Here is a 26,518-nt window from a genome sequence, read left to right on the forward strand (position 1 = left end):
TGGGAAACCCTGATTTATAAAACCGCGAGTTTAAGGCGTGCGGAGGTTTTCCAAACCACGTTGTAACATCGAAAATCACTCATGCACAACCCCTGCGTCACACAGTAAACATATAATTGTATTTCAACACAATATCAATTTTGCCTTGTATGTGACATCATAATTCAAGAGAACTTTTTTCCTTCTGCCATGCTTCGTAAAACTGAGTTGTTAGGTACCACGTGTAGCGTGCTGAATTTAATGTCAAGCTTATTTTACTAAAGCTAGAGTTGCCTTGATTCTATTTGAATAAGGTTGAATAAGTTGCTGTAAGATATATTAATCGGATTGGTGTGTTGATGTTTCGTGTGATCTGGCTCAAAACTCCGGTAAGGGTATTTTTATTAACATTGCTTAACTGGAATCTTAGTGTACGTTTTCTTCACAGAAAACCGTGTTCGTGTTCTTGCTCGTATCCGTGTACGTGCTCGTGTTCTTGCACGTGTACCTCGTACGTGTTGTCAAGTGCCTGTGCCCGTGTGGCAAATACACGCGTTTTTGGAAATTGACATTCCTTCTTGGTGTGACGACGGCGCGGTGCCAGACGCGCAAATTCTGCCGTTACACACGTAAACATATGTTAAAGACTGGAAGCTTCCCGCTAGCTTTTGATATGGAAGGAAGTAATAGATAAAGGCGGGACGTTAAGTCTCAATTTCTCCAAACAGCATTTTCTACTCCCGAATATACGTTGAATTTTCATAAATAAAAAGCCGAACAGTTTGATGCAACCATATGGACGCTAAGTTGTGGTTGTTCCCTGTAAATTCACGTTTACGTAATTTGGAATGATGTTCATTGCACACCATATACCCTTGCACAGTTTAATGTTTACTAAATGTTTATGTCCAACCGAGTTTGAATATGTGTTATTGATAAAATCCCTACGAAAATGGTTGTTGTTGTTGTTGTTCATGCTGAAAGGTAGCAAGCCTTATGTATGCTAAATAACTTGATGTTTTAACATTTAAGCTGTAGGCAAAAGTTTGTTTGGGGTTTAACTAGACCGCTGATTTAGTAGTTAAAAACTTTGCTTGTTTTTATTGTTAATTTAAGCGTAACTTGGTAATTGATAAAATACGCAGGAGACCCGTTGTACTTATTACTTAAACTTTTAGGGATATAAAGGAAAAACGTTCGGGGAAATTGAATTTCCGTAATACAGGACTGGCTTAAGATAAGAGAACACGGTGCCAGTATCAGCATATTGACATTAGCATTACTACGATAAAGCTTAAAGGTAAGTGCTATTGTATAAGTTAAAACATACTGTACAAGTGGCACTAAAAAATTTTAGAACAAGGACTATGTGAAAAATATGTGAATCAAGAGTATGGCCGCCCGAATATCACTACTGCGTTTGAATATAATACTGTAGATTCTCTTAGAAATATTTGTATTAAAAACTAAAAAAGTTTGATAAAATATAGTTTATTATTTTGTCATATTAAGGACGGCTTTGCAAAACAAGTGTTGCTGCAACTAATTGCATTTTATTTATTTATTTTTATTTTTTTTACAGATATGAATAAGTTCGTTTGCCTCGTTTTTCTTCTCGGAATTTTCCTTCTTTCATCGAAAGAGGCAAAGGCAGATTGTACAAAAAAGGATAGTCCGTGTTGGTGGTTTTGGGGGGCAAAAACTCCAAAATACGACACTGATGACGGAGCTGATGGTAAAATAAAACAGTTTTTAAACAAACCAAACAGTACATCTAAGGCATCAATATTTTAGTTATAAAAAGGATATTTATGTTTACTGGTGTGGGTTTAGTACGAAGTCTGTGGCTGCGATGACTAGACCTAATCTTTTATTCGTTTAACATTTTTTTCAGCAATATTGCCTCTCCAAAACGATATGTTCGACACTTTCGATGAACACTCCTAGGTATGCACAACAATTATTGTTTGTATTTTTCAAAAAAATGTAACAGGGAGCAGATTTTTCCGATATATAGCACGGTATTCTGTAACATTTTAAACAATTTCAGCATATTAAACAATTTAAGAACGCATTCTTCCAATGGAGTGTATTTGTAACACCACTTTACCAATAATTAGTTTTTTGTCAACTTCAAACTAACACATTTAATGAACAGTCTTTAACATCTGCTGCGCGTTTTGCAGAAGAAAGCATGATGAAAGCAAGAAGCACAGCAACCACTCGACGTATTGTGTGAGGGTATTGTGCTAGTCCCTAATAGAATGAAATAAACAATACAAGCGGAAAGATTGGTGTGACTTTCCTAACAAAATATTATTTATGACAAACCAGTTGCTCTTCAATCGTTGAAACATATGGAAACAAATGTGGGCTGAGATTCTGAGGTCTGAACCAACATGACAAGTATTTTATGTATAGCAGAGGTTCCTAAATGGTGCATCACAACGCAAACGTGCGTCCCTAAAATGTTGTTTGGCGTCGCACGTTTACTTAGAGACTTTAGACGAACTTGGTTTCAACAACAAATTTAAGTCGCTGAACTGATACCAAACCAATTATCGCATTACGCAAACAAATTATTCACCAATGAACGTTCAACTCTATAAATATCCCCAAGAAGGGTCAAAGTGTTTTGTGTGTGGAGGGATACGTACGTCACCGGTTTGTAGCAAACATGATATTCCTTTATAAAATCTATTAAAACCAGTTTCTACTGCTGTATGACCTGGCTTAAAGGCAAGTCATATTATAATAAGCAAAATGACTTTTCTTTCTTATATAATGGGCCTGCGTTCTGTTATGATGGCGATGGATAGGAATGGCAACAGTGTTGGTCACGACAGACTGACCTGTTATGACGTAAAACAATAACTTTGGCAAAGACTGCACAGTTACTCTGAACAGTCTTCAGTAGAAAACCTTCTGATATGGAGATGATAAGAACAATATACACACATTCAACTAAGCACGACACACAATATTCTACAGGTTCATGATAGTCGGGAACCACGGATCTATGCATGTTAGCCATGTCCTATTATGACTGCAAACCCTTAACCACGGGTGTTTAGTCTAAATAAAGGCATTTACCTCCATGCAAACATATTTCGGTAATTTAATATCATGATGAGGGAAGTGATGACGAAGAATCGGCTGCTGAGAAACGTGACGTCAGCATCTAGCCGGAAAATCATCATCAAACACGTGTTGTTTGGATTGTGCTATTCAACATTTTCCTCAACGTGAAAACGAAAGTTAATTGTTCGGCAATGTATGTGGAAGATTGAAGATTCTTGCTACCTAAAAATTTTTGTTTTATGTCTTTTAAATCGGGATAAGAACCGGGCTTAAATAAAGGAATAAGTTTGATAGAACTTGGAACAACGTTTAAATATGATTCTGGAACATATATAGCTTTTAAGTGTTGGTTACGCTGTTAAAAATTTTCATAATTTTTACCGCTTTCAGCGCCGTATAATTTTACGAAACATATTTGTAAAACATTTTACCGCATATAACCAGTGAATTATATTATATTTTACGTAAGCTTCTCGTATTGTTTATACCTGTCTGCTAAAGTTTATTTCATCCAATTTATTGTTTTTTAGCAGCCGGATACATTTTTTTACTCTTTTAAACACTTTCGGTCAGATTCGAACCGCCCAATCCCTACAAAAAAATACGAAACTAATCCCCAACCTTAGTTTACTAAACTACCTGCAATTGATAAACACAAATACCATCTGAAGCTGCTTTCCTTTGCATGACAACACGTAAAAAGACGAGGAATTTTTTTGGTACTCTGCGATCAGTTGGTGAGTTTAGTGAAAAGTTGTTAGTGGCAAATGATTCGTAAAAAAACACCAGAAAGAAAAGATTTCTTCCAGAAGAAAAAAAGCGTTACGGAAACGACAAAGGGGAATACCCGAACACGAATATTCCCTTCAACCTTGGTGACAAACGAAACTGCACTGGCATGTGACACGCGCAATGGTGGCACGCTGCACGAATGCGAAGCGAGATTTTTGCGTCAAAAGCATGAGCATGACAGATGGCAATCACAATGAGGATATAATTTACGCATGGCAAGCGACTGAGACACTGCTGTCATGTGGCACAGCAGAGCCCGATAAGATGCTACAGTGCCATGTGCCACCGTTTTGGTGACACCTTCTCGCATTTGTTAAGTTGCCACCACGCTGTTACTGACATGTGACACAACAAAAGCTAAATATATTTACACAAAATAAGAATAATAAAAGTAACCACTGCTAAAAATTTCACCAGCTTTTAAAAGCAACACTAACAAAACATGAAAACCCAGGGCAAGTTGTTGACACGTGGCTACAATAATTACCACTTTTCACATGCCACATATGTCTACTGCCACATGATAGTAAAATTTGGTGTCAACAATTTCAAGTTGAAACTATTTCCAGTGATTGACAAAGACAACTGGAAATTACATTAGTGATAGCAAGTTTGTAATGCAGCTTTCAAAACAAAGTGATGGAAAAAATAAAACAAATACACAACGAAACGCAAATTATGGTAAAATTCCGTATTGTGAGCACCAATGTTCAAGTTATCTGTACTATCATTCCAATAATATTGTAGAAAAAAGCACCATGGCTGCGAGCTAGCCAGCATAAAGGTAACATTCGCGTTAAAACTGAAGAAATTGTAGCGACTTTTACTGAGACACCGAATTTGCAACATCAAAAATCGTCTTGGTCATTAGTAGAAACCGTGGTTTGGATTGTTGGCAGAATTGAAACAGGACTTGTACCAACTTAAGTTTCAAAACCTAAACCACCATAGCATTGTGACGTTTCAACAAAACATTGTAAATTAAAACACTTTGCTACTGTACTATGGAGGAAAAGACGAACCACACAGGCAGCATAAACACACGAACGTCGTAATAACCAAGAACAAAATGTGGTTAGCAGTTAAACACGGTACATCTACGCAAACAATTCAATATATATATATTATATGCGTTACAAAATGACGAGTGTTCGGTGGATAAATTTGAGGTGATGTTTTTTATCAGAAGGTAGTCCCGACTTTCTGGCCTCCATGACGTCATCAACATAACGCATTTATTGGAGCTATCCGAGAACCAGTAATAACCTCAGAGCTGGAAAAAAAATATATATGAGTGGTTTTGTATTCGCAAAACGTACGTGATTGTATGAGGAACTGATGAACGTTTCCGTGCAGTAACATGGCAGTTTCAACAAAATCACTCGACTGATTACCGCAATACATACAGAAACTTTTAGACAGTTGAACAAACAATTTTAAGGGAAAACTGTTTTCCACAACAGATAAAAGGCGTTTTTACAACATCAAAGGAACGAAATTCACGTATTTATGCAAAAAAAGAAGGAAATGAGGGTACACCTTACAGTAAACTGGGCCGCATTAAATAAATACATAATTTTCTTTTTACCTTCACGTTTCTTTTGCTACGATCTGAGCTCCTCCGCTTTACTGACGTCACTGTCGATGACGTACTCGGTAGCTTGCTACGCAATGGGTTGGCGGCAATGTCGGGTTGGCTTCGAGATTTCTGGAAATCTGCGATGAATTTTTAAAGGTTAAACGAAAGCAGCCTTCACACCAGTAGCTCCCAACCCGAGAAACGAGGACTGTGAATGTTTCTCAACCGATGCCCAATATATATTCTTTTCACGTTAAATATATTTCTCTGTGCAAAGTGCATAGTTTTGCCTTATTAAATGTTATTTTTTATAAAAATGTTTTCTTCATTAAATTTTACAAAATCACCGGCCATAAGTGGAAAAACAGTAAGGACCGTTGGACAAAGGGCTCCATTGGATCCTGGTTCCAGGGGTTCGTGACTGAGTAAGAACAGTCCTTTTATCAACATTGTTCTTATCTTTTTTCTGTTTTTTCGTAATGTTGATTTTTTATTATTTTCAATTATTTTTTGCAGTCTGATCTTCCCTCTCCTTACGTCACACCCGTTGTTTGTTTAAAGAAATGCACAACTAGGTTTGTCACAAAAACTTCAGGCAAATTTTGCGCAGGGACCACATTTGATAATTTTTTGAGAGTTTCGTGTATGCAGCAACAAATCTATTGATTTGTAAGAAACAAGAATGTTGGATAAGATTATTTCGCCCTCGCCTCTTTCATTTACCCACCAAGTAACCCTTCCTTCACATGATTTGTGAAACAAAATGTTAATGACTTCTTTAAAGTCATGTCAGTCCACATTTAACGAAACATTTCGAATGTACCGTAACCACCGCCTTTGCGATCAGCTGTTCCATCACGCGCGCCCTCTCCCTCGCTACTGGAGCCTTCGTCTAGCTGTTCCTTCAGGCGAGCAACCTCCCTCCTTGCCATCGCTTCTTTGGAGCGAGCCAGCGTTAATTCGTCAAAGAGAGTTTGAAGTTTTTTCAGGGTTTGCTTTTTCTCCTGAGAAAATTATTGAACATAAAGGTTTTGTGTGGTGAGGTTGCCTAAAGAAAATTAACAAATGATTCGCCAACACTTAGAAAGCGAAGTTTTAATGTGGGTCATGAAAGGGCATTCCCAAATTCAAGTCGAAACACAAAAGCAACAATCAAATCACTTTCATGAAATACCTGGAACATTTCTTCGAGTTGTTGTTTGAGGGAATTTACTTCTTGTTTCAAATAATCGATCTCTGATGCTTTTACTCGCAACGTCACCTAATAAAAATTAAAAAAAAAACTCGTAAAAATAATATTTAACGCAACACTCGGGAGCAAGTTTTGTGTCAAAGTACAGACAACTAACATGTATATAAAAATTAAAAGTTTAACGGAGCATGTTGCAAGTTGGTTCCATATCTAAAGTATATGAAAATTACCTGCAGTTGGTAAAGTTTGCCAGCTTGCATTTCATCTTCATTGTCATCGTCAACCGAGTCACCAATATGTCGGATTCCAACCTGAGTGAAATTGATCCATTAATTCTGACATACACTTGGTTCAGTACAAGTTAATACCATAAGTCGACTGATACAAGACTTTCTTTCATAAATGCATTGTAAATTTAATTAAGCAACTAACACCAGACTCTGATTAGAAATTTATCGTGAAGAAAATTTGTCATAATTTTTTGTCCCTGAAACAAATATTTTCGTTCTCAATCAGTGTGAGTTTAAAATACCTGAAGTTGTTTTCTCAACTCTTCGTTTCTCGATTCCAGCAACTCGTTGTCACGCTCCAGTGACCGCAACTCGTCATCGGCCTTTTCTATACGCTCCAGTGCACCCGCAAGTTCAACGCATTTTTTGGAATAATGTCCGGACAAAGTCTATGAGACAAAAAATAATGTTTTATTATCACAAAAATAAAAGCTTGAGCTATAATACGTGACGGGTTCGGGTTGTCTAGATATGTCTTTTAACGTCAATCAAAATATTGATTACCATAATATAATGCTCTGCGCCGTACAATAAGCAAGTTCGGCCTTATAGATAAGGAACTAAATTCTACGCGAAACCGCTTAGCATTCAAGTTAGAAAATTGTTTTTTACCCTTTAATGCACACGAAATAAAAACATTTTCAGCGAAGAAATCATAAAACACAAGTCAAACTATGATAAATTATCTCTTTTTCCTCAATGAGCTTGGCGTCTTTATACAGACAAAACAGGGGGTTTGCCGATGTCTGCTCTACGCAAATACGTTTTCATTGTAAGAGCGCATATTCGTCGTTAAGAAGGTAAAAGCACGTGCACACTTTACAAAGTTTTGACAGATGTAAGATAATTTTTACCTCAATGGTTTCGTTGAGTTTGGCGACTTCCGCAGATACACCGCTTTTTCCTCGAGTCCCGCTGTTTGACATTCGTTCCTCCAATTCCTTCAATTCAGACGCGTGATGCTGCAAGGAAAGAAATTGTTCGAAAATACCAAAAACTGCTTATTACCAACAGTCAAGCTTATATTTTTTATCAAAGTAGGAATGAATGACATGTAAAAATTTTGGTGGTGAACGGATATATTTGGGGCTATTTTGTGGTTTGCCAATCACTATCATGAAACGAAGCTACACAACGCAGGTGTATGATGCTGTCGCAGGATAAGGAAGGATCGCCCTACAGGAAAAGGCATCACAACTATCGTTTAAAAAGGAGAGCCAAAGCTAGCATGCTACCTATGCTGAAGCAGTTGTTTCAAAAACCACTGTGTTCATCATCAGTGCTAATAAGTAAGGATGAGTTGCAGCAAGGTGCGCGCAGAGGTAGGTAAGCACCCACCAGAACTGACAAGAACACGTCTGATTCGACATGAGTAGCAAATTAGCTTTGGCTTTCTATTTCAAACTAGCTAACTTCAAGATTTTTGCACCTAACAGCTATCGTATTGAAATTATTCGCTTGAACGGCGTCGCAGCCAGGGCATAAAAGTCTGGCTGGATTAACCACTTATTTCCCCTCAAGTCAAAGCAAGTTATGAAAAATCTACAGTAAACAATGTATTTAACATGTAATTGGATAAAACAAAAGTGGGACAACATTCATTAAACCTCTGTGCGTGCACATTTTAATAACAGATATCCAACAACAAAACTTACTTTTCTCATGGATTCAATAGCTCGCCTTGTGTCCTCTCTGTCAGTTTTCATTTCAGCTTCGTGATCAACATGAAGCTTCGCTAGCTCCCTCTCGTGGCCAGAAACAATTTCTTCAATCTGGTCACAAAAAACACGTAAATTAATGAGAATCCACAATCCTCCATTGTAAAAAACTGTTAGAACTCTGGTCAGACCGAATTATGTAGTTGGTTTTAATTTAAACCAACCAGTTTTTCAAACGATAATATAATTATTAAAATTAAGTTTTTCATAAAATATTGTGACGTCACTAATCGTTGATTTGGTCAAATATTTAATTGGAAAAATACAACGGGAAATTGCGAACCTGTTTCCCATGAGATTCCTCGATGGCTGAGAAACTTTGATCACACAAAGTTTTTATATCTTGGAACTGCTGTTGATATGAGTGGTTGAGTTGTTCATCTGCCATCTTACCATTAATTGAGTCAATCTAAAAAATCATCATTCAACTTTTAATAACTACTTTGGAAATTATTTCTGTTACAAATTTACAAAATGTTTAATATAAACTGCTCCAACAACATCTGACATTTCAATCAAACATTTTCACGAAACAAAAGCTATATAAAGTGTACAACTAAATTGCACCATTTACAATCCTTTGTCGAAAGTGCCACAAACTTACATATCTAAAACACTTCTTTAAGCATATATCAATAAATTGGACAAGTCACAATAAAATTTGGTGCAAAAAACGCTTGTAAAAGTTATTAAAATTGGTGACAATAATTTTACCTGTTCCTCTAGAGCAGATATTCTTGCTCTTAAAACATCTTTACTCTCACTTTCTGACGTCAGAGAACTCTGTCTGACGTGTAACGCAGATAAAGATTCCTCCATTTTCCGTTTCTCTTCGTTTTCAGCTTCCCACTAAAATACAAAGAAACATTTAACAGAAAGTAAAATAACAAAAATATTTTTATAAATCTGGTCGATAACTTTTCAGGAAATAGGTTGTCAATTAAGGTTTCGGAAATGCTCGGATTTTTTCGAATAAGTTTCGTTAAACATCGGATTTCCGATCTACCTTCTCTCGGAGTTCTTTCGTCCAAGCAGCTTTTTCACGTTCAAGTTGTTCTTTGTGAAGTTTGTTTCGATTTTCAAGAATTTTCTCGTGATCCTGAAAAAATGAAATTGTAAATGGAACAAGTTTTGAACAAATTGAACCATTTGAATGTTGACAACATCGGGGCTGTCCTAATGCGCATAATTTAGTGCTTTTTAGTTGAAAAACTGCGCTTTGTCAATGGTGTAAAAATGGTTGCTGCCACAATACAAAAACGACACTTATAAGCAGGATATAACATTGTACACATTACAGTCCTACCATTTTTAACTCGGCGGTCCTGCTTTTTAGCAGGTCACGTGATCTTGCATCAGCTTCTTCCCGCGCTTTCTTTAGCGCCCCTTGGTGGTCAGTCTCTGTCTTTTTCAGAGTTTCTTCGCGTTCACGTTCGAGTGATTCCAGTTTAGATTTGTGTTCGCGTTCAAGGCGAGCCAACGACCTCGCATGGTCTGTGACGTCACAATGGATTGATTAAAGAAAAACAAATCGGGATTTTAATCAAAATAATTAAATATTCCTGGTTTATTCAGTAATACAGATTTTCAGTTACCTTTTTCAAGTTGTTCAATCTCTTTCTTGTGTTTTGTTAACATCGTGCCTTTTTCTTCTTCTTTCTCTCGTTTTAGCGTCGAAACTTCTTCCTTTCTCTTTCTCTCGGTTTCGCTTATCTTTGCGTTAAACTCACTCTGCAAAGCAACGGATTTAGAACAAAAAAAAAACACAAAAAAATTCACAACAATTTGACAGGACATTAAACTTGGAATCAGTTGAACCCTGCGTTAGAATTTTTATTGCAACAAAACCCACCTTTTGTCTTTTCATGTCATTGTGATGATTTTCAACAACTCGTTTGAGTTCCTTCTCATGTTCCAGATTTTCTTTCTCGAACTTTCTCTCGTAGTCTTCTCTAATCTCGATACCTTCTTTACTGTTGGGGGTAAAAAAAGAAATTTTATATCACAAAAAAGTCACAGCAGGAATTTGAATCAGAGTTGTTCCAGTTTGGTTATCAGACTACAGTCACAAGTAGGTTGGGAAATATTGACAAGAAAACTCGCAAACTATTTAAATAGCGTTGGTGTTTTAAAGAGTAATATAAATACAACAACATAAAGTTAAGCAAAGATTAAATCATTTATCGGTTTCCAAATGAGAAAAACAAAATCACTACAAAAATATGTATGTTAGCTGTAGAATATTTCCAACATTAGTATTTCGGTTTTCCAAAAGATCTACTTTAGGCCATTTTGAAATTGTGAACAACTATAAAGTAGGACAACTTTTTAGTCTAACAACACCAACCTGTGTTGTTCCTTTATCTCATCCAGTCGTCGTGTGAGCGCCTTCACCTCATCCATGTATTCATTAGTTTTGGTTTGAAGTTGATTTTTGGCGGTGGAAAGATCTTTACGCAAAGTGGAAAGTTCCTGAAGACAAATGTTAACAATCACATCACTAAGCATGTATACTGCCTTCCAGCATCGAATAATAAGAAGCCTACTAATGCAAACTTTTCTACACACGGCAGATATGTTTGCGGGCCAATGGTCCATGCTACTATAAAGCAGGCAAAGAGTGTTTATTTATTAATTAACCTACTTTCGGCTATTTACAATAATTAACGTTTGAAATCTGGAACCGCAAAGCAAAAAAGTGCACTTAAACGACATTCAACTGCACTTCTAACCAACAATAGTAGGCCAAATTATAAACCAAACAGAATAGATTTGCCCACGTCTGGTGTAGCCTCCCTCCTTACGTTCACACATTAAACTTTTACATTAGTAACTAACATAAAACATCTCGGCTCAGACTTTCCAACCTTTTCGTGTTTAGCATTAACTGTCGCCACATCCTGTTCATGTTTCCTTGACAACCGCGTGAGACGTTCCTCCATGTCACGTGACATTTCAACGCGCGTTTGTTCGAGTTTCGCCTCCTCCTGCATCAGGCGCTCCACCTAGCGGAAAAAATGCAGTGTTAGCTACTGGATTTTCAACGCCAATAAAACTTTAAGTTGGATGTTTCCAATCTCACCTTGGCATTGTGTTCCTCTGTAATTTTCTTCTTTTGCATGGCAGCGCTCTCTTCCGCTTGCTTCATTTCTTTCTTCAGTTTGTCGCAGTGAACTGCTTGATCTGAAACTGCCGCTTTTGCCTTACGTAACTCTTCGTCGTAGTCTCGCCGCAGTCTGCAATATAAGCGAACGAAGCTAGGAACAGGGGTATCGCATACTTAGCACAAGAAAAGTGAATTTTCACATATCTTGCGTCATTTTATTTATAAAAAGCCAATACAATGTTACTAATGTGCATAGCTACGTAGCGATTTTGGTAAAGTCACAGTTATAAATCGACTTTGCAAAAACTTAGGACTCCGTGCATCACCCAACACACTTTAGGGAGATTCCCTATACAAGAAGTCAACAATTATCAGACCTGTGGGAGATGTAGATGATTTCGGCTTGAACGACCGCTTCCTTCGCAACTGTGGACGCGTGTTCACCTATTAAACTTGGCTGGAGATATCTGTGCAAAAATTACGCGTTTTTGTGTACGTGTGTTTACATAGAAATTTAACAACTTTCACCAAGGCGTGTATTTTTTAAAAGCAATATTTTTCAACTTAATTAATTCTTCATGTTCTTTTCGTTGAAAACCATTGGGAAATAAACCAGGAAATACCACAAAGCTTGAATACCTTTGGAACTCTCCGTCAGCGAGCATGTGTTTTACACCGAGATTCGACAAGGTTTGAACATCGCTCGACATACAACTAAGATCTTCAGATAAATGTTGAAAGAAAGTTGCTTCTTGATCGAGAAACATCGACTCACTCGCCAAAGTGGAAGATACGGATTGTGCGCCATGCAACGTCCCATAATCAACCTGAATGGTGGTGAAGTTAACAGGGATGAAAGCTGCAATATTCTGATGACACGACGAAGAAAAATTACAACAGAAATATTAGACCATCTCACAGTGTTGTGACGTAAACATCAATTATTCGATTCTGGAAAATACTTCGGGCAAAAAAAACAATAACATGGGTCAGCCTAACATGTGATGACATATTGCTTTAATTAATGTGAATTCGGTAAAAGGATTAAAATATCCACGTGACAAACTACACCGACCTGTTGTTCCCATGGTGATATATCTGAGTAGGGTGGGGCGATCGAATCGGTGTCAACTTGAACAGCAAGTATCGACACAGCTTCCAGATCACGTGTTTTGCACGCTTCGACGAGCTCGCGGAGTTTACGCATGGCTGCGTCCGCACGGTGGCGGGCTTGCCTCGCTTCAAGTGACAAGCGGGAAATTCGCTCGTTGTAAACCTGAGATATGAATAGTTTTAAGGTGTTAATTCATTATTTAGCCATCTTCAATACATTGGCCAGATTTCTTCCAGTAAAATTTATTTGTCCCATTAACTTGGTAGCTTCGCGACAACTGTTTTAAGTATTTAAACGTATTTTTACTTGCCTCCGTGGCCCACGCTAAAACCATGAAGGGTAAGCTTATTAGTTAAGAAGTACGGGTAATACGTCAGACAGCCACGTAAACTAACCTGTAAGACATAACTGACATGTGAATGAACAACCATCGCGCTCGCCACATCCGCCTGTTGCACGCCACCTAGTGAACGATGTTGGGCACCTGAGCGTGACCGTGACGTCACCCAACCCTCGCGCAAACGCGCCACCTCCCGCATGAGCATGCCCTCTAGTGTCAGTTTTTGAGCGAGAGCGTCCACATGCTGTAGGAGTCCCCCAGTTGTCGTATGATGGGCAATGGTGTCAGAAAACTCAGCTGACGTCAGTTGTGGTGACGTAGCGGTCTGACGTGTCTTAGGGCGGGTGAAGGTTGGGAGTGATGGGGAGGATTGACTTCTTCTTAGAGTCGCCGCCATTTCAGCAAGAAGTAAGGCTTGTGTGCTGACCTATGAAATGAAATTCGTGTATTAGATTTGATTTTATCACTTTAAGGTTTTTCAAACATTTTTGCCCGAGCCTTGTTAAAAGGAAGCAATTTCACCCTCAACCCCTCAGTACGTTTCATATTAATATTTGGATATGTTATTGCAACAGTTAATTGTGATGAAACGACTGAAAAACTGTCAGGTGGTACAATTAAATGTTGTACTTTGTGTGATCACAATAGTGACTTCTTACGACGCATAAAATTCGGCCCTGCAGGGTTGCAACCCCCAGTTTTTGGACGTCTTCATTCACATGATAATAAACATGCTCCGAGGGAAAATTTACTGCTAAGTAATAATTTTGTAGCCATTTATGTATAATTTTCTAGTAGTTCAACATGGACTGTCACAAAACCAAGATATTTTGAATTTTGACTCAATCTTACTTGTTTCGCGAACAACTGCGCTGCATCCTCATCAGTTAACGGCATCTTATCGCTCCTTTTAGCTTGCGACATCGCTGGGAGTCCAAGGAAAGAAAGCGGAGATCCCGAAGGACTCACCAACTTCCCATCGGAGTTTTTCAACTTTTCTGTTAACTGTCGGAGTCGTGACATCGTCTTCTGATGTTGTTGCCGCGACTCAGCATTCGTCACTCTCTGCCATTTCCTCTCCGATGTGGGAGAGTCTGGAGGAGTCTCGGCAGATGAGGACTTTGTGTCACCCGTAGAAAGACAGAGGATGTCCTGGAGCGTCTTCTGGAGCAAGGAGGCACATTCCACATCAGGAGCAAATGTGTTGGAGGAAATATTGGTTGCACGATGATGAAGATGATGGAGGCAGGATTGCGTGGCGTGCAGTTTTTCTTCAAGGGCGTCAACTTTCTTCTTTTCGTCCCCAAGTTTGGTTTCATATTCGCTGGATCTAAGAAAGTATTTTAAGTGAAAAAAAATTTCCTACGCTGTTGGTAGTTCTGTTCATAAATTATGCAGAAATGTTTCTTTAACAAATAATGTCCATAATTTCATAGAAAAATGTATAAATATACAAGCATATGTGTAACTCTTAAATCTTCTTAGCTTGTAACACTAATAGAAATAATTTAGTGATTTGGAAACTGTGCATTGAAACAAGTAACACTGTGTTCTACTTCGCAGCAGACAAAGCCACGTGGCGTTGTATCAATGAATGAAACGATTTTGTCCTGCCAACCCATGAGACATATTGGTACCGTACACATGGCTAGTGGTTTTATTTGTGTTCTGAACCGTGTTAACTTCTACATCACATACTTGGTTGTAATGAGTTGATTATTTTCAAGTTCTTTCTCTTCAAATTCACGTAATTTTTCTTCGAGTATTTGGATCAGTTTGATTTTTTTCTCCAATTCCATTTCAATCCGCTGATTCTGATAAATATAAACATATATAAGATCATGTGAGTTACGTACAGATGACCACGGTATCGACCTATCAGCTCTCGTCAGTTCAATCTGACGTTGCTCCTGTACACGATCTCATATTATTGAATTCACGTTTCGAATATATAGGAGATCGTTGTTGACAACAAACAACATGTTTTTGGTCCGTTACGATTTTATGTCAGTTTGCAAGGACTATGTGCAATATATTTTGCATTTACTGTATATAACCATTTAAGGTTTTTGGAACAAAAGCAAATTAGTTAAAATTACGCCATTTATTTTAATGTAAATTCTTTTAACAATGCACCAGACACAGTTAAAAGTCAAGCAAAAATCTTAACCCAAATGTGTGAACGATGTCTTTGCAATTCAAATGCAAATACGCGACTACCAACTTTTAAACTTCCTTAAACGAAGATGCGTATACGTTTCCGCAATTAGTTGTTGAATAAACCAGTGTTGTTAATGTGAATTTAGAAAGAAATACCTTGTGTGATTTCGCGTCTTTATCTGAAGTATTCGACGAATCAGAATCCCTTCTCTGCCGCTCGAGGGCGCTCAAACGCGCGGCAATCATTTGACTCGTGTCTCCCATTTCAGCTTCCAACTCATTCATCTTCGCCTAGGTGAAAAATATCATTTTGAATAGGAAAAAATACCATATAATATCCGTCCATACCAGTGTTTCACATAAATTGTTTGCACATATTTTGATTTCAAAAAAAGCCTACAGAAGAAACCGTGTATGTGGGTTTAGATTTGGCGTTTGAGGAAAAACTTATAACGAGTTGCTTCTTTGCAGATATTTTTTTGCATTAAATATTTGTACCTTAAAACTACTCGATGTTGATTTCGATTTTGATTCGTTGCTTTTAATCTCATCAATAACCACGAGTTGCTTCTCGGCAGTGTGAAGCCGGTCTTGCAATTTTGAAATCTGAAATTCAAGAAAAAAACATCTTAAATCCTTAGGTTGCAAAATAAGTTGTTTCAACGCCGTGGGTGCAGAGTCCACGTTGCAAAATTTACCATGTGAAAAACATCGTTTCACTAATATTTTGTGCAAAGTTGCTTGATTCGCTTTAAAACTGATGATGGGATTAATCCAAAAATTATCTCTTTTTACAACATCCATGGTTTTTTGTATGTTTAAGCTCTAACAAGAGTTGGCCAAATAGAAATCATACCTCTTCCTTCAAGCCCTTCGATTCTTTTGTTGCAACATTCCAGTTGTTAACAGCAGCTATTTTCGTTTCATCTGATTTTCTCAGTTTATTTGTCAACTGTAAAAGAATTTAACGTTACATCTGCAATTTGGTTCAATAAATAATCACGTGAACATTTTTCTAACAGTCTAACAAACGTTGTACACTAAAATCGAACACCAAAAACGTATGAAAAGACGTAATACACGAATAAAGACTGTCTGTATTTAAGAGTTGATGGTTATCTTCCAAAATACAAGTCGAATTATCCAAGTCCAATGCCACCAATTATCGTTTTTGTGGTTTTGTGATCGAAATTTATCAAACCATAAACGCAAAACAAGCATAGCTCAAACATGAATACCTGTTCTAACTCTACTTCCAAACGTTGTATGTCGGCATCACGTTCGTCCAGTAGTTTTTTCGTTTGCTTTAAAACTCCTTTTTCACGATGAAGTTCGTCCTATGATAAATAGCAAAGGAATTGTTTACTGGTTGTTGCATTTCCACAAAAACAGAAAACATAAACATGGCACAGGTAATTACAAATAGTATTCTAGCGTGATAAGTAAATAAAAACTGGATCAAAAAACCAAAGGCCCCTGGCAGGCTGTCGATCGCACACCGTATCAATAATAATGTATTAAAATCCCAACAAATCGATCTTTAGACAGCTCAGATGGATTTATTAAGAGAAAAATATATTTCACCTAAAACGGCATCATCAGTTTCTCCATATACCAAAACTTATTCAAATCTATTTCTAGCGTTCAATGAACAAAGGATTTTAACCATAAACTGCTAGACGAACGCCTGGCGATCACTTCCACTTCCGCAAGAATATACACACAAGCAGGTGCTTTTTGTGTAAAGTGATGACAAAATAACTGATTGGAACTTTATATTGAATTTGTTCACAATTGTTAACTTACTTGTAAAGATTCATTGCAATCGTCATCAATTTGGCTTTGTTGGATGAGTTTAGCGATCTGATCCTTGAGTTTCTTTTCTCTGTCTTTTGAAGCTGTAAGTTGATCTTTAATTCCCTTCATATCTGATTCTGCTTGAGATCTATTGCAAAAAAATACCTGGTCACTATTTTCAACAAATTAAATACTTTTGTCAGTGTACAGGTTTTCTACTAATGTCACTGTTTTTTGGCATTTTTGAACACTGTTTTTATACATTTTTATGACATTGGTATTATGGTGTATTGTTTCAGACATGACAATAATCCTTAAAGAATAATATTCTTGCCTGTATGTGGTAGCAGCATTCATATCTTGGTCAGAAGAACGTAGAGTAGTTTTCATTTCTGTCACTTCTTCTTTGAATCTAAACCAGAAAAACACAAGAAGGACAAAAGTTCAAAAGCTACAATGCTTCCATAACAGATATCTCCAAATGTTCTAAACACAGCTATGCTAATTTGTGATTTTATCTAAGAAAATTCAAAACAAGCATGATGTATTTGTGTTGATTGTTGTAACATGTATTACTTTGTGATCTGATCGTTCCGTTCACTTAATTTGTCTTCGAGCAGCTTCTGGTTCTGACATTTTGCTTCGTACAAAACTTGCAATTCCTGCATTTCTGCCTCTTGTTCATTCTCATGTTGACGAAGTTGGTCGATGTGTTCTTGTAATCGACTCATCTGAAATAAACACATGACAAAATAAACATTAAAAGTGTGCAACAATAGCTGATGGATAAACTCATAGGGATTTGTGCTAACTAAGGGTAAAATTTTAAACTATTCTGTTGAAAATTTAATAACACAAATGATACAATATGCGCAATAGAGCCATAATAATCAATGAGAGCTGCAGACAGGGTGTATACACGCACTGTTTCGACCTGTAAGGTCTCACAAATGATACAATTGTTCCACCATACAAATGTAACTTCAGTTGAATTGGTAACAGATGACTTTTGCAAACCATCTGGTTTAAGTTAATGCTACATGTTAACTTATTACGTAAAATATACACAATCTGAGCCACAGGTTTCCACTTTTGTAGCCAATATTAAAAAAGTTTTTTTGAAAAACTTTGGTACATCTTTTTATGAATAAAGATTAGTAGTTTTAAAAAGTAGTCTTTAAAATAGATTGGCTTGTACTTCCATAAAGATATTGTATTTGTATAACATTGAAATAACTACAGTTGTATTAACAAAAAGAAACAGATTAATTACCTCTTTGTTATGATCGTTGTGCATGCTGACTTGTCGTTCCAACTCTCGAACTTTTCTCTGCGACTCCAGATATTGAGTTTCAGTTTTCTTCAACTCAACATCGTTTGTCTCCAGTTGTTTTGTCAGAGCTGTCGTTTTTCTGTGAAATATAACAAGTTTTTTAGACTCTCCACATTCACTGATCTTCTGTGAATAGCACAGATGTGTTGGTACCACTGAAATCTCACCATGCAAAAATGGTTATGTTAGTTTAAATTTGAGCAAAGTTTATTTGAAAAAGCTCCAAAAAACATTTCTGATGTAATTTAAAAGGATAATTTAGGTTTAAAGATGACACATGCTAAAAATTGCAACAAATTTTATGTGAATCCAGGCACGAACCTCTCATGCTCTTTGTCTTCTTCTTTCCTCCTCATCTTCTCAATTCTTAACTCATCCTTGGTTTTACTCAGTTGGTTTTCGGTTATCTGTGATTCGGAGAGTGTTATTTCAAGTTGCATCGTGCATTCACGAAGTTCTCCACTCTGCTTGCGAAGTGCTTCCTGGGCGATCGACAACTCCTAAAATAAATATATATTGTTGACCAACATTCAAGGAGCTTTTGTGAATAATTACAATCATTATTTAAAAAAATATATTTTTGTAAATAGAATAATTTGTTTTAAACTTTACAGAAAAGTAAAATAAAGGATTAACATATTTTTGTGTTCCTTGTTCTTATTATTAAAATATAGACTTGCAATGATCCAGCTAACCTGTTTTAGTTTTTCAATGATTGTATTTTGATGATCAAGTTTTTCATGTATTTTGTTGTCGGTCTGTAATTCAGATGAAAGAAGTTGTTTTGGGGAAGGACTGCTTGCATCCGTCTGAAAGAAAACATATTTTTTTACCACAGTTGGAATAAATTAAGTTCAACATACATTCATACATTTGAGGTTTCACTTACATTTCAAAAATAATTATATTTATATTTCAAATTATATAAAATGTTAAATTGACTACAGCTTTTGATGTTTTATTAGCAGGTAAGTTTGGCATTTATATAAATTATTCACATAAAATGTTTTAAAAAGTTCTAAAAGAATTGTAAAAAAACATGTACAAAGTTGCAGTCAAGTGTCAATACTTGGTGGGCATTAATGTTGAAAAATTTCGACAGAATAAGTTTGTTTGCGACAAAATGTAATTTTTTTTTCGAGAAAATAAATGACAAACCGTGGTTATTCCTCCTTCACTGGATGGAGTGTTTTCTGTATTAACTCTCTCCATCTGCTTCCGTAATGAATCAACCTTGACAGAAAAACATCAATATTTTATGAACAGCAGAACACCAACTGATTTTAAATTCAAGATAATAAAAGATAATCTGACACAGGTGCAAAATAATCCAAATCTCCCTCTATGACTTTTGTGATCACAATTAGCTAAGTGCTGAGATTGGGTTCTACACAGCATTATCTTGTGATTTATTCAAGTAAGTTAAAGATAACAGTTGTTCAAACAAAAAAACAATATACATTGGTACACAGAAAAAATGTATGTAAAAAAGACAAAAAGAATTACAAATTTATTCCACCAATCAATATAACCCTGATAATGCAAAGAGTTTTTTTTGAATAAATATGAACTCATCCGCATACTGAAAGAGATTCAAGATTTTATTTAAACAACACTAATCATGTAGCTTATGTGGTTCAAGTGAATATATCCTCAAACAAAGCTATTAGTTTTTGGAATGTACATGTACAGGTAACAAGTGGTTGTCGAGGAAATCACCTCAGATTGAAGAGCTTTCACCATCGTGGCAGTCTTGTTGCGGCTTGCTGGAGTGGGGAGATCCCCATTAACAAGAACACCTTCATAATCAATTTTCTCAATTTTCTTCCAGGCGTGTTCTATTGAACCACCAACCTCCACAGGGGACTGATTGTTTGGTTTCTGTAAACCCAACAACGATCAAATAAATGACATCTTATAATTCCAAACAGTGGCCATTTGTATGCAGCTCACAGATATCATATTATTGGCTTCACTTGATAAAAACGATCAAATGCATTTTTGCTACATCCGAAAAGTATGTGAAACCATGAAAATGATTGTAGTAGGCAAATTGTTTTTGTTAAAACTCAATACAAACCACAAACAATAATACCATTTTAGGCTGATCCTTCGATTTTACTGATGAAGGCAAACTTGCAGTTTTTGAAGTATCATTATTACTTTTGATATCTTTCAATAAACTGTCAGGATCAAACGTACGACTTCTTGCCTGCAAAAGTCAAATTTAGTTTTAGAAAAAAACATTATAATTGAATTTCTATAAATTACAATTTTAATAAACTGTATAATGAAGAAATCAAAAATTCATTGTTATCAATCATGAAATGATAACTTACAGTGAAAATATAAGGCAAGACATAGAAAACATATAAATACAAGACACACACAACTTTTTTATTTTAAAATTTTATTAAATGTTGTTTCAACTGAAACTTTCACCAACCTTAATGTCAGAAGCAGACCTTCCTATCATGTCAATGTTGTCATCTTTACTTGTCGCCAATCCAAGTGCTTGCTCAGCTAGAGGTCTGCAAACAAACAAATTCTTTGATGACCTAACCACTTTTTCGAGATCTAAAAAGTTGCTGTGATATTTCCATCCAATAACGCAACATTCCTAATATAATGTGAAACTCAATTCAAAATTATATCTCATATCTTTTACAATTAGTTATTAATTTGTCAACTTTTGGTGTTTAGGAACACTTATAACGGATATACTAGAGACTAAACAGACATGTTTTTTTTAGTTAAAAGTTTTGGCAAAATCTTATGTCATCAACAGTTTCGTGTTTAACCACAATTTCACCTGAACTCAGCGAAATCAAATGTCCTCGCTCTTCCCTTGTTCCTGCGATCTCTGATCCTCTCTCTCCTCCTCTGGGATCTCTCAGTGATGTTTGCATCATCATCCAATACTTTCTTCTCAGAAGTCTACCAGAGTTTTAAAATTTTGTTTTAAAAATAGTTTTTCAATTTAAATTCACAGAAAGTAGTTTTTTCTGGGTTTGTGTGAATTTGGAAATTGGGAGGGCGTTTTCACCAGCTAACAAAAGATAATTTTTTTAATACATTCTTCCTAAAATAAAGCAATAGAAAAATAAGATTAAAAAAGCTGTCTTGAAAGAAACGTAACAAAAGGTTTTGTCTGTTATGTGCAAAGTCATTTATTATGCAATGACATAAAGTAATGAATTACACAGACAACCAGAGCACGTTGTCAGTGTCAAAAAGCCGAAATTCCATATTAACTGGAGTACTTCCTAAGGTGTAAGACCCTTTTATAAAAACACTAAAATAAGAAATTGAAACACATGGATTTTTTAGTTGATCATTTATGCAATAATACATTATTGCATGAGAACAGGTTTAACAAATACAAGACATGTAAACAGTACTAAACACAATTACTGAATTTAAACCGAACCAAAAGGGCCACAACAGACAAGTATACAAGCATTTACACTCCATTAGGCAGAACATTTGATTGATTGCAAGATGTGCAAGCACAAGTAATACCACACAACATCTGCACTGGGGCTTAAAATGGATCTTACCTCATCCTTTTGGGTGATATTGACGTCCTTCGCTTGTGCTTTGGAGGTTGAATCGGGATTCATTTCTTCATCTGTGGACTGGGCTGACGTTGTAATGGCACGGACCCAATTGTTTCTAATGCCTTGAGTCATGGCAGCAAACATATAGACACTGCTTTCAATCTGAAAATAAGAAATTTACTAGAAAAACTAAAGAAATTGAAAACAGTAAATTTTTAAACAAATCTTTTCATAATAAAAAAAAATTACTTGATATTGATATGGTGGTTTTCACTACAAAAAATGTTTAAAAGAGGATTTTTTAATCAACAACAGATTGGAAGTTGACCATAATGTCATACAATAATGTGCTACAAGCACAAACTTGTTAAATTTACGACAATAAAAAGTACTAATTCAATTCTGGTTATTTTAACACTTAGCACACATACTTACTTTAATTTGAAACCCATAGTTACGTTGCACGTCAACTTCAGTGACATTTACAAATCCATTTAACTCAACAACACCTTGAAGTTGGGACAACTGCAAATACAATGCAGATTATAATCAATTATACACACGTCTGTAACTAGAGCTGCCAGTATCAGAATTACAGTTATGGTATGGACTGAATGCAAAGGCAAAATACGAGTGATTCACACAGGAAATAAGTTGCCTGTTAGGTTTAAACAAGGTCAAAATTTATTGCTTAGTTTGTTATTTTGGCAATCAAAAAAAACTTTGTTTCTGTTTGGCAGTTTTAAATGGAAGCAAAAACTTTTTTGCGAAACATGTTCCACAAAATAAGTAGTTACATCAAAAGTATCCCATGACCAATTATACTGCTGAAGATTATATTTTGTTATTCATGCAATATTGCCATATAATCAGTAAAGATATTAATAAACTTTATACAAAAAATTCAAACATATTTTGGGTATTATTTGAGACAGAAAATGATAAATAGTTGTCGTACCTCTTCTGAAGATGAATCAGTGAAATATTTGAGGAGTTTACTTCCCAAAACAAACCAATATTTACTCCACGACTTAGTGTCAGGATTCTGCATCGTCAACCAGCCTTTCTTCACATTGAACAATTCAGGCTAAAAAAAACAAGAACAATTTATAATTAGAATGTTTTGTTATTAATTGCAAGGGATGGTGAGAATGTTGGCTAATGACATAGGTATGTGAATATAATGAAGTCCTGCACATTTTCCTGTGAAACTAGTTTACTTGACCTGATATTAAAGTATATACAGCCTATACACACCTGACATTGGAAAATGTTGAAGACAGACATATAAATGTGATATTATTCAAGCCAACTTGAGCTTATCCTTATACTTTAAGATTGTACCAAATAGCATATGAAAAAGTACTGTTATTTTCCTTGCTGCACAACAAGTTAAAGTTCACTATTTGCACCCATTTGGCATTTAGCCAAAACCACTTAAAAGTCTGAGTGTTGCTAATTGTTATGCAACAGCAACATGCAGAGTGGCAAATTGGTACAAACAATATTAATAATTTCAACATGGGGGGTTACAAATACCACAGTGGATTTAATGCCGCTTGCAATGTTAATTGGGTCCAGAGCAGCTATATTAAGAACTTTATTGTATCAGGGTCATACAAGTTCATAAAATATGGGATTTGGACATAAACCAGGATTATGCAAATTGTACAACAGCACTCTGAGCAACCATTAAACTGCAGGAAAGATTTATTGGAACTTAAAACAATAAACATCTTAACCATGAGCAAGAAACTGAGGCGGTCGCTGCTTGAAAAGTACTAGACGCCAGTGAAGTACCACTTGGACGCGCGAACTGAGCCTCATGATAATTGAACAGAGCTTTTCACTTGCTCTATTCTGAGCAGTTTCTTGCACCAAGCTAAGCTCTTGATGGTGACCCAGTTTGTGTTAGAATGAAATTAACTGCTAGTGTGGTTTTTAGTAGGTTGTGCAAATTGAAGTTTTTTTCATATTTCACTTAAATGTTGGACTGTGCACATTTTCTCTAAAATTTTCCTCATTACAATTATAAACATATACTTTTGTGTAATAAAACTTACAGGAAAAATAAAGTTTCCTATATTATGCCATAGGATGATCTTTTTTAAAAGTAAGTGCTTTGTATGTGTGTGTTATTTCTATTTAGACATTGAAGCAAAATGCACAAAAAATTGCTTTTCAGTTTAATTGTAATTAAAAATGAGGGATAATATTATGCCAATATGTTTATACATGTATAAAATTAATGAGACTAAATAGCTCCCTAAAATCAATACCAACCATAAATATGAATGGCAATAGATCCTACAGTTGGAATATGGACCAGCATCATACAAACATAATGATAGTAATGAAGATTATAACAATAGGGTGTTAACTACAATTGATGAAACCAACAAAAAATATATTTTTAATCAAATTTGATATCATGCTTCTTACCGACAACGTGATGGAGTCATAAGATCTTCTATCGAGTGACTTAGCTCGTCGAAGAGCTGCTCCACTCATTTTACTTGGATGTTCAGACTGAGTGCCCTGAACATCAATACAATTGTTAAAATGAAGTTACTTTGAGTTAGAAAGACAATCTTGCATCAAAATGTAGAGTTTTTCTGCTAAAAGGCAAATATCTAAAAAGTGGTTGCCACTATTTATTTTATATTTTATACACGATATTTCCGTGCTTCTTTAAATTCAGCATATTTTCTATAATAATTTATGTTTGGGACAAAATTCAATGAGTTAACATACAATAGAAGGTAAAAAAAACAACAACCAGAAATATGTGAAAGAAAATTTATCATAAATTATCCCCAATTTTCTGGAAGAACAAAATATAATTTTTTTATCAACCTGTTTTTTGTCGGTTGATCTTCGAGTTATTGCCCTTCCTCTTCTTTCCGCATCACGAGGAGTGGGAACAGGAGTGATCGAGGATGAATTGCTGAGATCTGCAGGATCAGGTTCATCTGCTGCTGGTTCATTATTCTCCTTGTTATTTTGATCAGCCTAAATGTCATGAGTTACATTGTGGGGGTGATATGTTATATTTTATCAATAAGTAAGATTTTTTATATCTCATTATAAACTTACTCCTGACAACAATGATGTAGAACAACATTTCTGATATAAAGAATTATGTATATATAAAGAGAGAATTACATTTACAATAAATGCATTCCCTTGAAACGCTGATAATCACAATAAATTAAGTTTAGAGTTGTTTTAACACAACACAACAACATCAAAATGGTTTAAACACCAAATTAGAAATCATATCAAAACAAAAATTATAACTTTTTGCAAACAAAATATCTGCAAATTATAGCTCATGCAAACATAAAAATATTTGATTGATTTTGAACAAAACCACACAAAAATTTACATAAAATTGTTTTGTTGTGTGCAACTTAAGGTAAAGAGTGTTTGTGAAACAAAGATAACATGAAATTTGTGAGAAGTTTACAACTACATGACATCTAAGCAAGCATGTCACTAAGTGCCGAGGAAACGAGAAACAAACGGTGACAATTTTACCTGCATGACCTCAAACTGTTCAATAACACGTGAACGGCGACGCTCGCGACCAAAAATTCTATCTATTTCCTCTCGACCAGGACTTCGGGCTCTCGACCTTCGTTCCATTTCCTTGTTTATTGGTTTCAGGTTTGGGGATTTTGGAGCAGGGATGAGGGAAAATGTGAGAGGACGAAGAAAAACAAAATTGGAAACATGCTGAGTTTTTACAAAAACCGAAAACATGAATGTTGTAAAATAAGATGTTACATGATGAGAGTTGCAACAAAAAATGTGATATTTTAATTGGTATGAAGTAAACATGTGTTTTGTATTTTTTAATTTGATATTAAAACGTAACATTCATTTTCATCCAGTTTGAAATTTTTGAGTTATCGTGAATCAACAAAAAAGTGTTTATTGTTTTCGTGTACAACAAATATTGTTTTCATTAGTTGAAGGCAAACCAAAAAAACGGCAAAAATGTCATAAAATTTGGGAGTGAACACAGTTAAGAAAGGCAACACAGCACACAAGATACAAGCCATTAATTCCAGCAAGTCAGTTATTATGTGCAGTGTGCATGTTAAATTGGGTCAAATGAAGATTAGGCAAAAGGTGGCCAGTGCCCAATGGGTGTTAGCAGTTGATAAGTGGATTATTGTTTGTGACCATGGGCATATTACAAATGACCACGAATACAGGGTTGTTGATGTTTCATTATGGGGAAAAATGACAAAGTTTGAAACATGTCAGTTATTTTCATGTTTCAGGGGGCAAAAGTTCAAAAAACAGAGTTATCTTTCACTTATTTATCCACAGTTAATTTGCTTTAGTCATGTTTTTGTTTAGATTCCCCCAAAAAAATATTGTTATCTTCCTAAATAACCAAAAGAATTTAAATCTTTTCAATTCAATAAAGTGTGAAATAGATGTTTATAGCTAACATCTTCTAAAA

The 26,518-nt window shown here is 35.6% G+C and overlaps 1 protein-coding gene and 1 long non-coding RNA gene across 4 annotated transcripts in view; one reads left to right on the forward strand and one right to left on the reverse strand.

Moving 5' to 3' along the window:
• The first annotated feature begins 1,261 nt into the window (after window positions 1–1,261).
• On the forward strand, window positions 1,262–2,265 carry LOC145906792 (uncharacterized). The gene is made up of 4 exons (XR_014402866.1): window positions 1,262–1,279; window positions 1,562–1,714; window positions 1,874–1,926; window positions 2,166–2,265. It is a non-coding gene; the product is annotated as an uncharacterized LOC145906792 (long non-coding RNA).
• Window positions 2,266–3,756: 1,491 nt separating this feature from the next.
• The window catches only part of LOC145905631 (uncharacterized), a 29,286-nt gene continuing 6,524 nt past the window's right edge, over window positions 3,757–26,518 (reverse strand). For 2 of the 3 annotated variants that reach the window (XM_082992883.1, XM_082992882.1), the window contains 44 exons: window positions 25,582–25,779; window positions 24,898–25,053; window positions 24,484–24,579; window positions 23,000–23,128; window positions 22,477–22,566; window positions 22,042–22,203; window positions 21,294–21,418; window positions 20,928–21,012; window positions 20,577–20,693; window positions 20,201–20,362; window positions 19,640–19,714; window positions 19,177–19,290; window positions 18,803–18,981; window positions 18,422–18,560; window positions 17,725–17,879; window positions 17,483–17,560; window positions 17,158–17,296; window positions 16,590–16,688; window positions 16,208–16,303; window positions 15,850–15,957; window positions 15,508–15,642; window positions 14,890–15,005; window positions 14,044–14,521; window positions 13,247–13,618; window positions 12,813–13,013; window positions 12,377–12,564; window positions 12,115–12,204; window positions 11,714–11,867; window positions 11,499–11,636; window positions 10,979–11,103; window positions 10,484–10,604; window positions 10,227–10,362; window positions 9,938–10,125; window positions 9,638–9,730; window positions 9,346–9,480; window positions 8,915–9,040; window positions 8,569–8,685; window positions 7,768–7,875; window positions 7,156–7,302; window positions 6,854–6,934; window positions 6,606–6,692; window positions 6,255–6,435; window positions 5,441–5,568; window positions 3,757–5,125 (listed from right to left, as the gene is read on the reverse strand). In XM_082992883.1, the coding sequence (XP_082849009.1) occupies window positions 5,120–5,125; window positions 5,441–5,568; window positions 6,255–6,435; window positions 6,606–6,692; window positions 6,854–6,934; window positions 7,156–7,302; window positions 7,768–7,875; window positions 8,569–8,685; window positions 8,915–9,040; window positions 9,346–9,480; window positions 9,638–9,730; window positions 9,938–10,125; window positions 10,227–10,362; window positions 10,484–10,604; window positions 10,979–11,103; window positions 11,499–11,636; window positions 11,714–11,867; window positions 12,115–12,204; window positions 12,377–12,564; window positions 12,813–13,013; window positions 13,247–13,618; window positions 14,044–14,521; window positions 14,890–15,005; window positions 15,508–15,642; window positions 15,850–15,957; window positions 16,208–16,303; window positions 16,590–16,688; window positions 17,158–17,296; window positions 17,483–17,560; window positions 17,725–17,879; window positions 18,422–18,560; window positions 18,803–18,981; window positions 19,177–19,290; window positions 19,640–19,714; window positions 20,201–20,362; window positions 20,577–20,693; window positions 20,928–21,012; window positions 21,294–21,418; window positions 22,042–22,203; window positions 22,477–22,566; window positions 23,000–23,128; window positions 24,484–24,579; window positions 24,898–25,053; window positions 25,582–25,779 (6,153 nt within the window). In that variant the 3' untranslated portion in view covers window positions 3,757–5,119. The remainder of the gene's footprint in view (window positions 5,126–5,440; window positions 5,569–6,254; window positions 6,436–6,605; window positions 6,693–6,853; window positions 6,935–7,155; window positions 7,303–7,767; window positions 7,876–8,568; window positions 8,686–8,914; window positions 9,041–9,345; window positions 9,481–9,637; window positions 9,731–9,937; window positions 10,126–10,226; window positions 10,363–10,483; window positions 10,605–10,978; window positions 11,104–11,498; window positions 11,637–11,713; window positions 11,868–12,114; window positions 12,205–12,376; window positions 12,565–12,812; window positions 13,014–13,246; window positions 13,619–14,043; window positions 14,522–14,889; window positions 15,006–15,507; window positions 15,643–15,849; window positions 15,958–16,207; window positions 16,304–16,589; window positions 16,689–17,157; window positions 17,297–17,482; window positions 17,561–17,724; window positions 17,880–18,421; window positions 18,561–18,802; window positions 18,982–19,176; window positions 19,291–19,639; window positions 19,715–20,200; window positions 20,363–20,576; window positions 20,694–20,927; window positions 21,013–21,293; window positions 21,419–22,041; window positions 22,204–22,476; window positions 22,567–22,999; window positions 23,129–24,483; window positions 24,580–24,897; window positions 25,054–25,581; window positions 25,780–26,518) is intronic. The other variant, XM_082992884.1, reaches the window with a different exon arrangement.

This window comes from Ascidia mentula, chromosome 6, assembly GCF_947561715.1.
Source record: "Ascidia mentula chromosome 6, kaAscMent1.1, whole genome shotgun sequence".
Lineage (NCBI taxonomy): Eukaryota > Metazoa > Chordata > Ascidiacea > Phlebobranchia > Ascidiidae > Ascidia > Ascidia mentula.